This window comes from Diabrotica undecimpunctata, chromosome 4 (genome assembly GCF_040954645.1).
Source record: "Diabrotica undecimpunctata isolate CICGRU chromosome 4, icDiaUnde3, whole genome shotgun sequence".
NCBI lineage: Eukaryota > Metazoa > Arthropoda > Insecta > Coleoptera > Chrysomelidae > Diabrotica > Diabrotica undecimpunctata.
This window is the reverse complement of record NC_092806.1, coordinates 78,593,922-78,610,140: the sequence shown is the minus strand read 5'-3', so window position 1 is coordinate 78,610,140 and position 16,219 is coordinate 78,593,922. Positions and strand designations below refer to the sequence as shown.

The window sequence follows — 16,219 nt, the reverse complement described above, 5'->3', positions numbered from 1 at the left end:
AGAAGCCAGATAATATCAAATCGCTAAATGGAGCTACCAGAAAAAAACTTTATTTTAATCCAGCTTATTTCGAGCCTCAATTACTGATGGTAAGTACATACCACGACATAAATAGAGGGGAAATGTTTTTCTTCTTCTTGCTTTATGTAAGCAGCTTTGCTTGCTCATTGAAGGGTTGTTGCCTCTGTAGACGACTGTCACTCCATTTCGCGCGTGGTCGGCCGATACTCCTTCTACCACGTGGTGATTTGTCCCTTGCTATTTTAATCACTTGTGTTAACCATTCTTCTGATGTGATTGTTCCATTTCTTTTTCTATTTGGTGTAAACTCGTTTATACCCTGTACATTCCATTTTGTTCTGATCTCGTCTCTCTTTATTCAGTCTCTCAGCGTGTTTCCTGTAGTTTTCTAAGTATTCTCATTTTTGCTGTTTCCAGCATTCTCCAAGTTTTGGCTGTGTCGGATCTTGTTTCTGATGCATATGTCATTACTGGTCTTATAAATTCTTGATGTCATCTCACAGTTAATGTGTCGATTAGGTCATATAGTGTTATTAAAGCACGCTGTAGTTGATCTTTACTCTTTGTAGTTGATCTCTTAATTCTTTTTCAACGTCTCCATAGCGGGATACTGTAATACCTAGGTACTTTATTTCCATTACCTGTTCAGTACTAACTTTCTCAACTTCGAGTTTGCATCTCATTAGTTATTTACTGATTACTTTTGTTCAAGTTTGCTGAGTTAATGGCTTAGTGAATTGTCTGTACTATTAAATTCTAACGATTTATCTGTAATCTATTATATGACGAATATTGCATCTGTACACGACCTTTCCGTATGAAAACTGTGTTGCTCATCTGCTAGTTTATGAGCTGATTTATTTCTTCTTGCAAAATTTTAGTTAGTAAGTTTTAGAGTAGTATTTAGCAAATTGATACCTCTGCAGTTTTGTGCATACCAAAAATATTACAATATTTGTTTATAACTTACACAATGACAACTATTCAAAATACTACTGTTCTTAAATTATCAACTTCCTGTGTTTATACATATATATTTTCTGACGTTTCAGACGATACTATACATTTATGGATTTTTCGATGACATCTTGAACATACTAGATTTTTCTAATACTTCTTCTTTTTCTTCAAGGGGCTTTTCTATATGGAATACAGCCCACGGAGTTATAGTAACACTGCTCCTTCTCTTATCGTTATTCACCTCTAATAACTGGTCTATCAGGCACCGATAGATGCCAACAGGGTGGATCATTTCTATGGTATGGAGCTAATCTCTAAATATGAACTACTTTGGGTTTACTTCTAGCTGAAAACTGGATGCGGTAGATTAGACTGTTTATTGTCGTCCGAATGGTATAAGGACCTTACAAGTTTCGTTGGAGTTTCAGACAAAGTCCTATCTTACGTTTAGGATTGTATAACCATACTGGGTTACCTCTTTCGAAAGTTGTCCCAGTAGCATGCATGTTAAGCTTGGCCTTGGCTTTATCACTTTGAAACTTCAAACTTTTACGAGCAAATTCATACACTTTTTCCATTTTTTTTTTCAAATTTTTGATGTACGTCAGAGATGCATGTTCTTAATCTCAAGGAGGCCATCTTCCGAAAATAAGATCTTAAGGAAGCTTCATTTCTCTTCTGGTAATTATCATCGACGGAGAATTACTGCTCTTTTAATGTTAGGAACTTCTATAGGCTAACAGGAAAAGAGGAATTACAGTACCCCAATCTTTTTAATTATCAGCGACAAACATTGAAACAGATCTATTATGTCTTTCGACCATTCCGTCTGATTTAGGATGGAGAGGCGTAGTGCGAGTTTTCTTAGTACCCAAAATTGTCATTAATTCTTGCCATAATTTCGCCCTTGATCAAAATTTAACTCTAAAAGAACTCTATGCCTTGATATAACGTGTGTTATCAATGCTTTTACTACTGTAATAGCTTCTTGATTAAGAAGGGGTGGAATTTCAATGGGTAGAATACGCTTGATTTCTTAAAAATTAAAGTAGGTATTTTCGGAAAATAAATAGGAGGAATGAATATGTATGATTGGCCATGGGAAACGAGGAAAGGAGAATAGACAGTCGATGTTAAAATTAAACGAGAAGATTTTGAGCATTGTGTTTTTACAAGCCAGAACGAATTGTCTAGTTTGAAAACAGTGCGTTAAAAGATAAGTACAAGTTACATAATGACATAGCCCCCAACGTCAAGGCATTTTAAAGTATTTCTGATTGCAATCTTAAAAGGAAAGATAAAGGAAAAACAGGTGACTGAAAATTTATTTATCGAATGGTCAAATTCGTTACATTTAAATTTTATGACATATTATTTTTCTATAGGTATACTTTCTCATAATTTATTTTATTTTTGATTTGATGTTTGCATTTGATAATATTTTTTTTTAAATATTTTACAATTATTACATTTGGGTGAGACAAACATTTTCGTAGGTGCAACATATAGGGTATTTTAAAGTATCATATTTGGCGGGGATATTATTTCTAGAAAAGAAATATCTGTGATAAGAAATAAAAACAAAGAAAACAAACTTTTCTACAAAATTAGAAAATTTAGAACAAGAAGTCATTTTAAAAACCACAATTATGGAGACAGAAAGTCAGGAGAAATCGGGAATAGAAAACATTTTACAACTTATGCAGTTACAATTACAAGTAATCAAAGAAACTCAACAGGAAACAAAACAAGTAATCAAAGAAAATTAACAGGAAACAAAACAAGGAATCAAAGAAAATCAAAAACAAACACAACAAAAAATGGATGAAACAAGACAAGCAATAGAACAAATAGAAAAACAAGTCACAGAAAACAAAAAGCAACAAAATTTCGAAGACAGAAGAGAAATCCACAGCATAGGTGATGTGAAAATACAGTCTGGCGGGGATGTAAAAAAATTACACCCAATGCCGTTCATAAATAACTTAAAAACTTAAACATAAATAACTTAAAAAAGTGCAATAAATTGAAAATTTTAAAACAGCTAAAGAAACGATCAGAAACCATCTCAACGATGAGGCTAGTCTATGGTTTGACAGCAAAGAGGAAGAGTTTGACAATTGACATCAGTTTGAACAGAAATTTTTAAACTAGTTCTGGGAAAAAATCCAGCAATTAGAAATTATTAAAGAATTGCAAAATGGAAGACACAATGATAGGATGGGTATCTCAGAAAAACATACGCATTACAAGTGTATAATGATGCAAAATATTTACAGTATAATAATTCATTAGAACAATTAGTCAAACTGAATCCAAGACATTTTGAAGAAACGCTAATAGACCATATCACTCTGCAAAATTAAAAAGCTATAGATGGCTTGCGCCAATTCCTACAAATACGAGAATCGTGCTTGCAAGTGAGAAAGGCGAGAAGATCGCACTAAAATTACAGACCCAGACAGCACGTGAATAGAGTACAAAATAATAGAATCGATTATACAAAAAGAGAATTCATTCCCAGGAGGGAAAATGAAAATATAGAAAACGGAAAAGGAAATTATGAACCAAGAAATCGGCAATGGAGCGAGGACAGATATCGAGAAAACCAGAATCAAAACACCACCCGCAGATATCAAGAAAATACAAATAATAAGAGACGAAATGAACAGTATGCCCAGTAACAATTGAGTATCGAGAAAATCGATACAAATCCGACAGAAAAAGAGAAAATGGAAGAGAGTTAAATAATACCCAGATAGAAGAATATGAGAAAGAGAGACAAAGCGACGAAAAGAGAAGAAATGAAGAGCAACAGGCGTCTTTTCACGAAGGCGCTCACTAGAAACAAAAAATCAAACATGAATTTTTTGTCACCCGGAATTTATAAAACTTGCAGGAAATAATGATAAAAGAAATGGAATAAATTTAAAATTTGTGGATGGATTTATTAATGAGAAATCAATTAAAATTATGATAGACACTGGATCGGAAATAACGCTAGCCAACAGAAAGTTAGCAGAAGAAGTTAATTTAACAAATTTAATTTGCAAAATACGTAAGGTAAATTTAGTTTGCGCAAATAAACAGACAATAGCAACAATAAATGAATGCATCTAAATAAAGGTACGATTGGGTAAGAAATTTTATGCACTAAAATCTATGATCATGCCAAACATGTCGCATCACATGATCGTAGGAGTGAACGAGAGAAAAATAACCTGCGATTTCTCAAAAGAAGAGATGAGCCCAGAAGCAGAAGAAGAAAGAAGATTAACAAAAGAGACAAGTTCAGAAAAGGAAAGGATAGAAGAAATTAAAGCATGGCATTCCTCATACCAGACGAGCCCAAAAGAAGTAAAGAGAAAGGAAGAAGAAAAAAAAAAGGATAAAAAAAGACATTCACACATGGGATGCATGGAACGACGTGAGCATAAACGAAAATAGAAAGAATAAATTAGATACAGTGGTATTTAAAGAAGAGGTATGTGAAAACGAGGATGCAGAATACACGATAAACATGTGTAAGGAATCTGAGAAAAAAACAAGAGAATTCGTCTGTGGAGATGGAAAAAAAAGGAGATGTGTTTGCTTTTAAGCGACTATGAAAATTAATTAAATGAAGAAAATAGAGTGGCCAAAAAGTATGAACATTCATTTGAGGTGAAAAGTTTAAAAACATTTCGATCGAAGGCATATTCGATTCCGTATAAGTATCGACAAGATGTGAAAGGAGAGATTAATAAAATGTTAGAAGATCAAATCATAGAGAGATGTGACTTACTTTATATCAATCCAATCATGATAATAAAGAAAAGCAGTGGAGAATTGAGGCTATGCTTAGATGCCAGAAATATCAACCAACACACTGTATCAAAATATGAGTCACCTTTAAACATTGAGGCCATTTTTGGAAGAATTACGGGTTCACACATATTTTCTAAAATTGATTTAAAGCATACATTTTGGTTGATACTTTTAGCCGAAAATGTAGAAACTACAGCGCATTCTCAATCGATGGTATTGTATACCGTTTTAAGGTAGTGCCATTTGGATTCCAAAGTGATTGTGCAGCACTTGTAAGAGCTCTACATATTATTCTGAACCGTCATGAGGATTCCATAGTCTATTATATCGATGATTTATTGATTTTTTTACAAGATAAAACAGAGTCATTTGAATCACATAAAAGTAATTCTGGAAGAATTGGATACAGCCGGATTAAAACTGAACATCGAAAAATGTCAATTTTTTCAAAAGGAATTGATCTATTTAGGCTTTAAATTGAACACGAAAGGAATTAGTTTAACCAAAGACCGAGTCAGGCTCATCGACGAATACTCAAAACCAAAAAATTTGAAAACATTAAGAGGTTTTCTTGGCAGGATCAATTATTTCAAAAAATTAATTCCCAATTTAAGTCAAAAGGAAATACCTCTAATAAAATTACTCAAAAAGGGATAAAATGGAATTGGAAAGAAGAACAGAAGAAGGCGTTCCAAATTTTTAAAGAGGAATTTTCAAAAGGAACGAAAATATATCACCCCGTGTATCATCTACCATTTATACTTCGAACTGATGCGTCTATCCAAAAATTTGCAGGAGTTTTATCGCAAATACAAAACGAACAAGAAGTGCCAATATGTTTTATCCCTCGAGCGACAAAAACACATGAAAGAAAATGTTGTGTGACAGGATTAGAGTTTGCCAGCGTACTATTTTGTGTGAATAAATTAAAGTTATATCTGTCGGGCACTAAATTCACAAACAAGACGGATTATGCAGCGTTGGTTCACATCATGAAGAAACGATTGGTGAATAATAGGATATATAGAGGCATCTTGTTATTACGGGAATAAGATTTTGATTTCCGATTCATCAAAGGAAAGGACAACATCATAGCAGACGCTCTCACACGAGATCAAGAAACAGGAAAAAAAAAGTTACGTAACATGTGGGATTAACTTCCCATATATCTTAACATAAGAGGAAGGTGTATTTTTTTTTAATGAGATACAAACAAACCAAGAAAACTTAAAAAAAAAGAGAAAGAATAGGAGCAGAGAGGGAAAATGATATATTTTTAAGAGAACAGACGGAACAGAACTATATTTGGTGACCCAAACATTGGCAGAGAAAATTATAAAAAAATTACATCAGGACAATGGACATATCGGCAGCAGGAAAGAGAACTATATCTGCAGACAAGACTACCGCATTGCCAAGGTGATTACCCAAAAGTGTGAGACTTATCAAAGATACAAAAATTGGAATTTCAAGAATGAAAATATCGCAAAAAATATTGGTGATGGTTGATGTTTTTTCAAAATATGTAAAATTATATAGTTGCCTTAACACAAAAGGAGAAGAGATAATGAGACCAAGAAGAATTCTCCTAGACAATGCGACGTATTTGCGAAATGATCGTTTCAAGGGACAGCTGAGAGAAAGGGGAAAACTTTGTCAGCATCAGACATTCTTAGAGCAATCCTTCTTAGCGATTTATTCAGGAAGTAACCAAATTTCTTCGGATTGCGACAAATGGACAACATCGGCGATGGGACAGGAAAGTAGAGGAAATAGAAAATTATCTAAATACCATTCCGAGTACGGTAACAAAAGAGACCCCGGAGTACAATATAAAAGGGGTAATGCTGATAAGACCATGGGAATATCCAGAGCCGAGAGAATACCAACAGGTGTTGGAAACGGTGCAGAGGAGGCAGGAGGAGGAATATTGACAAATGATAGTTGTGCAAAGTTAATGCCTGTTTTCGAGGGTCATTACATAGTGAATAACGAAAATTGAGTAAATAGCTATGTTCTAAGGCATGTTGAATCAGAAAAGATCAGAGAAATTTACAATATTCACGATGTGTACAAATATTACGAGTAAAGGAAGGAAAAGACATATAATAGATAATTAAGCTAGTGTATAGAAAGTAAATTAAGAAAAGAAACTCTCCAGGGAGATTGGTTTTGTCTCGAAAAGTCAGTTGCATATGCGGATAATTTTTATCGTCTGCAAAGTCGGATTTTTTGTAGTTCTAAAATAGATCAAAAATAAAATAAATATTTGTATGCAAAATACCACGAAAACATAAATTTTCAAGACCCTGTATAGGTTAAAAAGTTGTAAATATAATTATTTAAAATTAAGAAGTGGTTTCCAAGAAGAGTGAACTTTTATAGTGATTTAATTTCTAAGAAAAATTTATGTGGAAAAACATTTCGTGTTATTTAGAAAGTTCCTAAATACTGTTTCAAATCTTAAAAATAATTATACACAGGCTTTTATGTAAAATATCTTAAAAATTTAAGATTAGTAAACAAAACGTTTTGGTTTTGTATCAGATAAGAATTTTAAATCAATGTTTTATAGACAATTCCTACTTTACTATTTTCATCGAAGGTAATGGTACTAACCACACGATGATTTTACAAATACGAATTTGCCTGTAAACACAAAAGAAATTTTATTCAAATGATCTTCTATAAATTTAGGGAAAAACCAAGTGGGTACAATACGCTTGATTTTTTAAAAATTAAAGTAGGGATTTTAGGAAAATAGATAGGAGGAATGAATATGTATGATTGGCTATGGAAACGGTGGAAGGAGAATAGATAGTCGATGTTAAAATTGAACGAGAAAATTTTGAGCATTGTGTTTTTACCATCCAAAACGAGCAGTCCAGTTTGAAAACAGTGTGTTAAAAGATAAGTACAATTTGTGTTGTTTTGTGGGTTAAGTTGGTGATTTTAGAATAGTGAAAGGCTTACCGAGACCAAGTCGAAAATTCCAAACTCCTTGTGTCCAAAGAGATTCCAAATTCTGTAAGTAAAGAAAAGAAAAATTATATAAGATTTGCACGAGACACCCAGTCGAGGCGAAAAAACTTTTGGGCTAAAAGAGTGCAATTGTTATTTTGAAACAAGTCGGAGAATTGAGTTGTGGAGAGAATCTGAACGAGTGCTGATTTCGTAACAGTTTTGGAAGAAGGAAGCAGAGAAATACGTGTTGGAGAATTTGGACAGCTTTATGGGAACACAATCAGGAGAATCAATAGGTGTCTGGTGGAAAACATGGCGGATATTACATTAAAGGTCAGTCAATTAAAGTCAAAGGTTGTGACATATGAGTTGTTTTTGTACTATATATATTTTGAAACTCATATCAAGTCGCAGTTATTGGGACACAAATTCTTTATCCATAATTTCTTCTCATCTTTTTGAGTTATAAATTAATTGATTTAAAGAGTAGAGTTTCACAGGTAAAAATAAAATCAGTTGAAAGTAAAATTAAAATCAGATAATTTACACCAAATTAAAATTTGTTTTCTTTTAAGAAATAATAATTAGAGCAATTTTCAATTCAATTAAATAGATTTGGTTAAAAAGGAGATAACTAAATTAGGGTTTCTTTTGTTTGAAGATTAGATAAGAATGTGTGCACGGTCTTTATATGTTTTATAAGGTATAATAAATAAATGGTATTTGAAATTTTATAAAATTTGTGTTGGTTATTCCTATTCTCCTTGTCTATCCTGAAGAAACCAAGCAACAAAGAAATACTAGAAGCTACGAAATAAAGGTAAATTTTATGCAGTAAAGTATCCCTGAGAAATTTGATTTAAGCAGATTTAAAGAGTAGAGTTTCACAGGTAAAAATAAAATCAGTTGAAAGTAAAATTAAAATCAGATAATTTACACCAAATTAAAATTTGTTTTCTTTTAAGAAATAGTAATTAGAGCAATTTTCAATTAAATTAAATAGATTTGGTTAAAAAGGAGACAACTAAATTAGGGTTTCTTTTGTTTGAAGATTAGATAAGAATGTGTGCACGGTCTTTATATGTTTTATAAGGTATAATAAATAAATGGTATTTGAAATTTTATAAAATTTGTGTTGGTTATTCCTATTCTCCTTGTCTATCCTGAAGAAACCAAGCAACAAAGAAATACTAGAAGCTACGAAATAAAGGTAAATTTTATGCAGTAAAGTATCCCTGAGAAATTTGATTTAAGCAGATCATAATATATATATATATATATATATATATATATATATATATATATATATATATATATATATATATATATATATATATATATATATATATATATATAACATACATTTTCACGTGTATTTTATAGCTCTGTTACCCCCTTGAATTTATGTTTTGCCCATTAATATATGCTGGGTTCCTCTTGATTTATTATTAACCCAAAATGTCTTGCTATCTATATTATCTTTCCATGATTTGCTTTAAATGTATTGGATTGGTTGTTTTTATTGTTAAATCAATCGTAAAGGCTAATAATTTGATAGCCATTTTTAAATATTGTCCTTTAACAACATTTATTTCTGTTTAGGATCCTCCACCAGCAGCACTTGAATTCCTTTCAAAAATTCGTGAAGTGATTTCCATGGCCAAACAAAAGCTAACCGCTAAAAGATTTACACCGAACCTTTTAAACATTCCAGAAGAAGAAAATCATTACGCTATAGATACTTTATACGAATTAAACGCTTCAGTCAGTAGACGTAGCAGTATCATTAGCTTAAAACGTGAAAATAGTCGTCGAAAAAGCTGTACTGGATGCCATAGCTGTGAGTCCCAAGACATAAACGCAATCGCTGGAAAATTGCCAGAGTTTGTGGCTCTAGCAGCCTGTCATAATTGCACCTTAAATTCAAATGAGAATAAACAAAGAATCAGAAAATGGTTAGAAGATGTGCCAGTAATTAAAGTACCTAACAGTTACACTAAAAATGATGTTAAATCGAAACAGTGTCCGAAAAGAGTTAGGTCACCAACTAAAACTCCTCCTACATCTCCAGAAGGACAAGGAAAAAAACTTCTTTCTACTGATATATTTAGAAACCCTACAGTACAATCTGTTGCTCTCCCATGTAGTATCAAAGGAGAACAGGAAAACTTTTACTACACAGTTCCTATTCAAGAATACATCTCTGGTCTACCTCCTCCTGATATGATTCAAGAGGCAATTGAGATAGACAAAACACAGGAAAAAGTTGCTACTTTAACAAAAGAACAAATGAACGCAGTAATTTATGAATTTACAAAACATAAAAATCTCCTGGAAAATAGAGAAAAAGTGATAGAGTATGAGACCGATAGTCTTGAAAGGCAGCATCCTAAAGGTTAGTGTATGTATATTAAGTTGTTCTAAAATATTTAATTAAAAATGTACTAAATATTCTACTGGTGTTTGTGATATCAGGTGATATTATTATACAGTGTGTCAATTTTAAAACTTACAATGAGCTATATCTCACGAACAAAAGCTAATATCGAAAAATGCTTGAAACCGTTTCGAGGATAGTAAGGGGGAACTAAAGTGACATGAAATAGAAGTCACCCCTATCAACCCCCTAGGCCCCACTCACCACAACCAAAAAAGTTTAAATTGCAAACCCCTACTTGTGATATATCATTGAAAAGACTATAAAAATGCTAGCCAATGGTATAAATAATAATTATACAGGGTGAAGCAATAGTTGTGAAACTTTAGCTTAAATGGAAAATTTTTTAAATGAGGTTTTTGTTGATTCTGCTGATGACTCTGCATAATTATTGTTTAATAATTATACAGGGTGTTAATATCAGCCGGCTTACTATGACTTTTGTATTTGTAATGCTATCTCCTGAACTATTATTTTATTATATTATTTTTACATTTTTACAAAACAAGTTCAAAACATCTGTTTTTTGGATTCTGTCAGATACAATAATTTGTGGTTTATTTTAAAATTTTAAATGTCATTAATTTTCATCACTTGTACGATTGGTACTGTCATTCAACTGTAGCTGTCACGATAGTTTACAGTATACCTGAACGCGTGGAGATAATTTTCATATTTGCCTCCCAGAACCAGTGTTATTTACGAACAGCTCAAATATTTCATGAACACTGGAAGTATGAACACTAGCATCCGGACAAAAATGTAAGTCACATGTACGTCCGCGATTTAATTGAAAAGTTTAGAGAAACGGGATCAGTGCAAAAAAAGGGATTCCCAAAGATTACTGAATAAAGCATTCCAAAGTAAGTTCTTGGAAATTTTGCAATAGAGCCTACTTCATCAACACGTCAAGTATCTGCAATGACAGGACTTTAACGTGTCTACTACTAACTAGGCGATGATGATCCAGACCGACGAATTAAGTTTTGTCAACTCATGACATGTGAAAGAATTCGCGTTGAACCGAGAATGTTAAAAAATATTTGTTTCACCGATGAATGTAATTTTCGGCTGAATGGTAATGTAAATAAACAAAACTGTCGGTACTGAAGTAATGCGAACCCGCTTCGATTCAGAGAAGGTAACACTCAATATCCTAAAAAACTGAATGTTTGGGTAGGAATATTAGGCGATTCTATAATTGGCCCCTTGTTAATACCACGCAATTTAAGTGGCGACATTTATCTCGATATGCTGGAAATCACCATCGAACCTTTAATTGTGCATGAATTAGAAAACCAAAGGGATGATTAAGGCAATTTAGCTCTAGACGAAGATTTGCTGCACTTCCAACAAGATGGAGCACCTCCTCACTACGCATTTTCAGTTAGGCACTAATTATCCGAACAAATGGATTAGAAGGAGAGGTCCTATTGAGTGGCCACCGAGGTCACCAGACTTACCGCCACCTGACTTTTTTCTATGGGGTTAGCTTAAGTTAGTTGTTTATAAAACTCAACTTGCGTCACTTGGGGAATTGCGAGAAAGAATTACGCAAGCATGTCGCGCTATTACTAGAACAATATTTGCCAAAGCTCGTGTAGAATTTGAAAATAGGCTTTATTATTGTTTACAAAACAATGGAACCCACTTTAAACATTTACTTAATTGCCATTTTTAACAAATTTGTAGTTCAACAAAAACCTCATTAAATTTTCCATTTAAGAAAGTTTCACAATATTGGATAGCATTTTTTATAGTCTTTTCAATGATGTATCACAAGTAGGGGTTTGCAATTTTAACTTTTTTGCTTGTGGTGGGTGGGGTCTAGGGGTTTGATGAGGGTGAGTTCTCTTTCATGTCATTTTATTTCCTCCTTACTAACCTAGAAACTGTTTTAAGCATTTTTCGATAAAAGCTTTTGTTCATGAGATAAATTCATTGAAAGTTTTAAAATTGACACACGTATATTGTAGCGTGTCTAAAATAAAACGAGCAATTTTAATTTATTTAAAACGATTTATTTATAAGCTTACAGCACAATATTATTAAACTCATAATAACAGCGCTTCTATAAATCTCTTCTTCTTATAGTGCCTTGCATTTATAGTGCATATCGCGAAGGCGCAAAATTTCGGGTCAATGCTTTTTAAGTGCATTAATTTTTTTCGAATCCTAAGAAAACTAATAAGTATTTTTGAAAAATTTAAACGCAAAATGAAAGATTACAGTTTTGCCGAGGGCCGAAAGTCCCTGAAAACTTCTATAATGTTTATTTTAATAAGTTACAGGGGTATAAAGAAGAGAAAATTTAGTGTGATTTTTAATTTCAAATATCTCATTCAAAAAAACTTTTTGTTTATTCTAAGGGACTTTCGGCCCTCGGTAATAATGTAATCTTTCATTCTCCGTTCAAGTTTTTCAAAATTATTTATTAGTTTTTTCAGGATTCGACAAAAATCAACACTATGTCCGTGGTGATCTTTTCCAAATCGAATATTCGCTATCTTTGTCATACAACGCACTCGGTCGAACTAAAGTACCCATGGTGTAGATATGACAAAATATGAAGGTGGCGCATGATAATATTTTGAGTGAATTATTAAATTTCGACTTTATATTATAATAAAGATGATAAGAGTTTGTAATTAAATTATCCAACCAAATCCCAACTCTAATCGCCGTTTCTCCGTAACTTGTTTGGTAAATCTGGAACATTCTGGTATATGTCTCATCACTCCGCCGAATTCCAACTGTTATACGGGGCAAGTCGAAATTAGGTTTTTCGTTACAATATGTTATACTTACATTTGTTTTGTATAGGACCTCTTTAGGTTGGCTTTATAACTTTTTTAACTTTTTTATTAAATTCCCTTTTTCAACTTTTAAGAAAAATCTGTTTTTTTACTCTTGATTTCAGTCCGACTTAAATGTTTATAAGATTTTCTACTCCTATTGCTATGTTCCATATGTTGCTGTATTTTATGCAGGATTTGTATATTTTGTAGGTTAAGTAATCGTAAATATTCGTTGAATGGAAAGAAATGACGTATTTTATATACGTAATGAGGTATTTTTCCAAACGAGTTCTTTTCTTAGGTTCTGTAAGAGTAAAATTCATTTTATTATCAGTATATACTTATCACTTTCAAGAAAATATATTCAGTTAAGATTGAAATGGGCGAAAAATTACGCCTTTTAATTAAAACTAATATATTATGTGGTATTTTCTAAATAATATATTTGAAACCATATTTTTGTTTACATATTTTAGAAGTAATGGGTGTGGAAATCAAATTCGTTCTATAAAAATGAAATAAAATAAAATAAATTCCAAAACTACTACTTAAATTAAAAATAATTCCAAAAAATTACGAACTAAAAAAACAATTAAAACTCTTACCAAATTAAATGTTTAAACAAACCACCACCTTGTGCCAAACAGAAACCAAATCAACGCCTTTCTCATGGAGTTAAGTTAGACTTTGGCTAAATTTTATTAATTGTGCCGCTTCATGTATGGAAGATGGTGATGCTGTTTGTTCAGATTCCACATTAGTTACTGAAACAATATTAGATATCATTTTTCTTTCTAACTCAACTACATATTTGTCTTTCTAAATTAGATTTTAAATCGTTTTGTTGTATTTTATTTTCTAAATATTTTTGTTGTTTTATTTTGTAAAAAGTTTTGTTGTTTATCTAATTTGTTTTTTAAATATGTTTTTATATCGCTCTGATATTCTTCTAATTTGTCTATTCTACTAGTAATTTGACTTAAACCTAACTTAAAATTTTGATGAATTTGAGATTAACCATTTATGATTTGTGCCTCTACTTCTCTACGCCTCCCTTCCGCTTCTATTCTAGGCTTCTCCTTTACCTCTTCCTCTTCTTATCTACGAATTTTCCTTCACGTTTTTTTTTTTGTTGCCTGAGGTTTTCTTTTTCCTCTTCCATTTTTAAAAACCATGCGGGGGTCCAGACGTATCCATGTCATTATCAAATTCGATAGATCTTGTATTCTGATTAAGTAGAATATGTCTTTTAATTATTGCTTTTTCAGTTTCTCCGCTTACCAATTTTTGTTTTGTTTTCAAATTTAAACAAAGTTTTAAGAGCATTAACTACTTTTATTAATTAATTACTTTTGTGTCTAAATTTTAGGTTATTCAACGCCATCTGAATATGCAGAGGTTTCATCATCTCAGCCCAGCCCAAGCCTTAGCTCTGTTTTACCAGACCAAGAAGAAATGACAATGAGAAACGCCATATTTAATAAAAAAACGGGAAATATGACAATTTCTAAAATAAACATGGACGCACTCCAGGAAGACGATCATGATTATGAACTAATTGTAATGAAAAAGGGTTTAAACGTTAGCCATGAAGGGTATACTCTTGCACAATTATTACAAAAAAATAAAGAATATAGCTTAGTTAGTGAGGTATACGTTAATAATGGATACAATTATGGTAGCAATCCTTCGACTCCAAGCAATTCTCGATATTCCACTTTAGATATGAAGCAGCTTAAAGTAAAGTATGAAGGTACCGCGGAAAAACCAGGCAAGCTTTTAATAGAAGTAGAAGACTGTATGGATCATTATATACCGGTTAACGATTCGGACGAATATGAGCAGGATACTTTAGATAGAAAACCACACAAAAATTTAAAAAGTACCAAACCAAGCACCTACGAAGATTCGTTGGAACGCCCTTCACAAATAATGCTTACAACTACTGGAAGCTTTCGAAAAAATACACAACCCATCGATTTAAATAATTATCCATTAGATTCAGGAAACTTTAATCGAGTGTTCGGCAGTTTAAGAGAAATATACGAGGCGAAATCACGAAGTAGTTTTTCTAGTAAAATTGTATCACAAGAAGGAGGATATACTTTTATCAGTGATGATGAGAAGGGGCGCATATTAACTCTAGAAGAGAGACATTCTAAGAGACAAAGATCAAAAGAGACTTACGTTCCACCTGATGTCATTCCACCACCTCCTCACATGGTCACACCAATATATGAACACCCCCACACTCCAAGACGCGACCCACTTTCAAATGGTAAGTTAACAAATATATATGTGTTTTAGATAATAATATTATATATTCAAAAATATTATTTTTTTTACTGCCTATTCTCTTTCAATCTTTTCCATTTACACTCCATTTCTTGTTTCTTCTACCCTGTTCTAATATTACTTTCTCTATTTAGTTTCTTCAGGATCTATTAAATCGATCTTTCTTTTACTTATAGGGCTCCACTGTAATATTTCTTATACGTTTGCTGTCACTGGTTCTTCTTACACTTCCGTACTATTTCTACTTCTACCTTATGTGTCATCCCCGCGACGGAGGTTGGCAATAATCAGCTGTTCTGATCTTAGATTAGACTGATCTGAATAATTCGATTGATGTATATCCGTACCATTCCCTCAAGTTACGCAGCAATGAGATTCTTCTTTTTCCCATACTTCCCCTGCCTAGGAAATTTTCTTGTATAATAAATTGAAGTACGTTGTATCTCCCACCAAGCATGACATGCCCCAGATATTGCAGCTTTCGTGTTTTGATGGTTGCCAGTTTTGCTGGTTTTGATGGTTGCTTTTGTTAATTTTTCTCATGACTCCGTTATTTGTTACATGCTCGGTCCATATCTTCAATATTCTTTTATATATCCAGTTCGAATGCTTCTAGCTTCTTGATAGTCGGCGCGATAAGTTCCCATGCTTAAATTTCGTAGAGCAGGGTCGAGAAAATATACTGCTAGCGTAACTCTCAAGTTGGAAAAAAATATCTTTCTTATTTTACTGAAGTTTTTTCGTGCTTTTTTATTCGAACTTTAATTTCTTTGGAGTAACCGTTGTTGTGATTATTTTGTGGGCCAAGATAAGTTATAGTTTTATATTTATTCTAAAGGATTGCCGTTAATTATCAGGTTTTCATAAATTTTGTTTAATTAATGTTTATTGACAGTGCATATTCTTCTTCATACTTAATTATCTAATTCATTAGCCT

General features: G+C 32.4%; 1 protein-coding gene and 1 long non-coding RNA gene across 2 annotated transcripts in view; one reads left to right on the top strand and one right to left on the bottom strand.

The window, feature by feature from the left end:
* Nucleotides 1-16,219, top strand: part of sha (shavenoid) — a 641,875-nt gene that overhangs the window by 614,896 nt on the left and 10,760 nt on the right. Inside the window, exons 8-10 of the mRNA XM_072529817.1 lie at nt 1-89; nt 9,355-10,147; nt 14,357-15,265. The exon at nt 1-89 is cut by the window's left edge and continues 157 nt beyond it. Coding sequence (XP_072385918.1) covers nt 1-89; nt 9,355-10,147; nt 14,357-15,265 — 1,791 coding nt within the window. The remainder of the gene's footprint in view (nt 90-9,354; nt 10,148-14,356; nt 15,266-16,219) is intronic.
* The window catches only part of LOC140439719 (uncharacterized), a 59,982-nt gene continuing 56,221 nt past the window's right edge, over nt 12,459-16,219 (bottom strand). The window contains exons 2-3 of the long non-coding RNA XR_011950688.1: nt 13,593-13,751; nt 12,459-13,291 (exon numbers count right to left, since the gene is read on the bottom strand). This is a non-coding gene — a long non-coding RNA (uncharacterized lncRNA). The remainder of the gene's footprint in view (nt 13,292-13,592; nt 13,752-16,219) is intronic.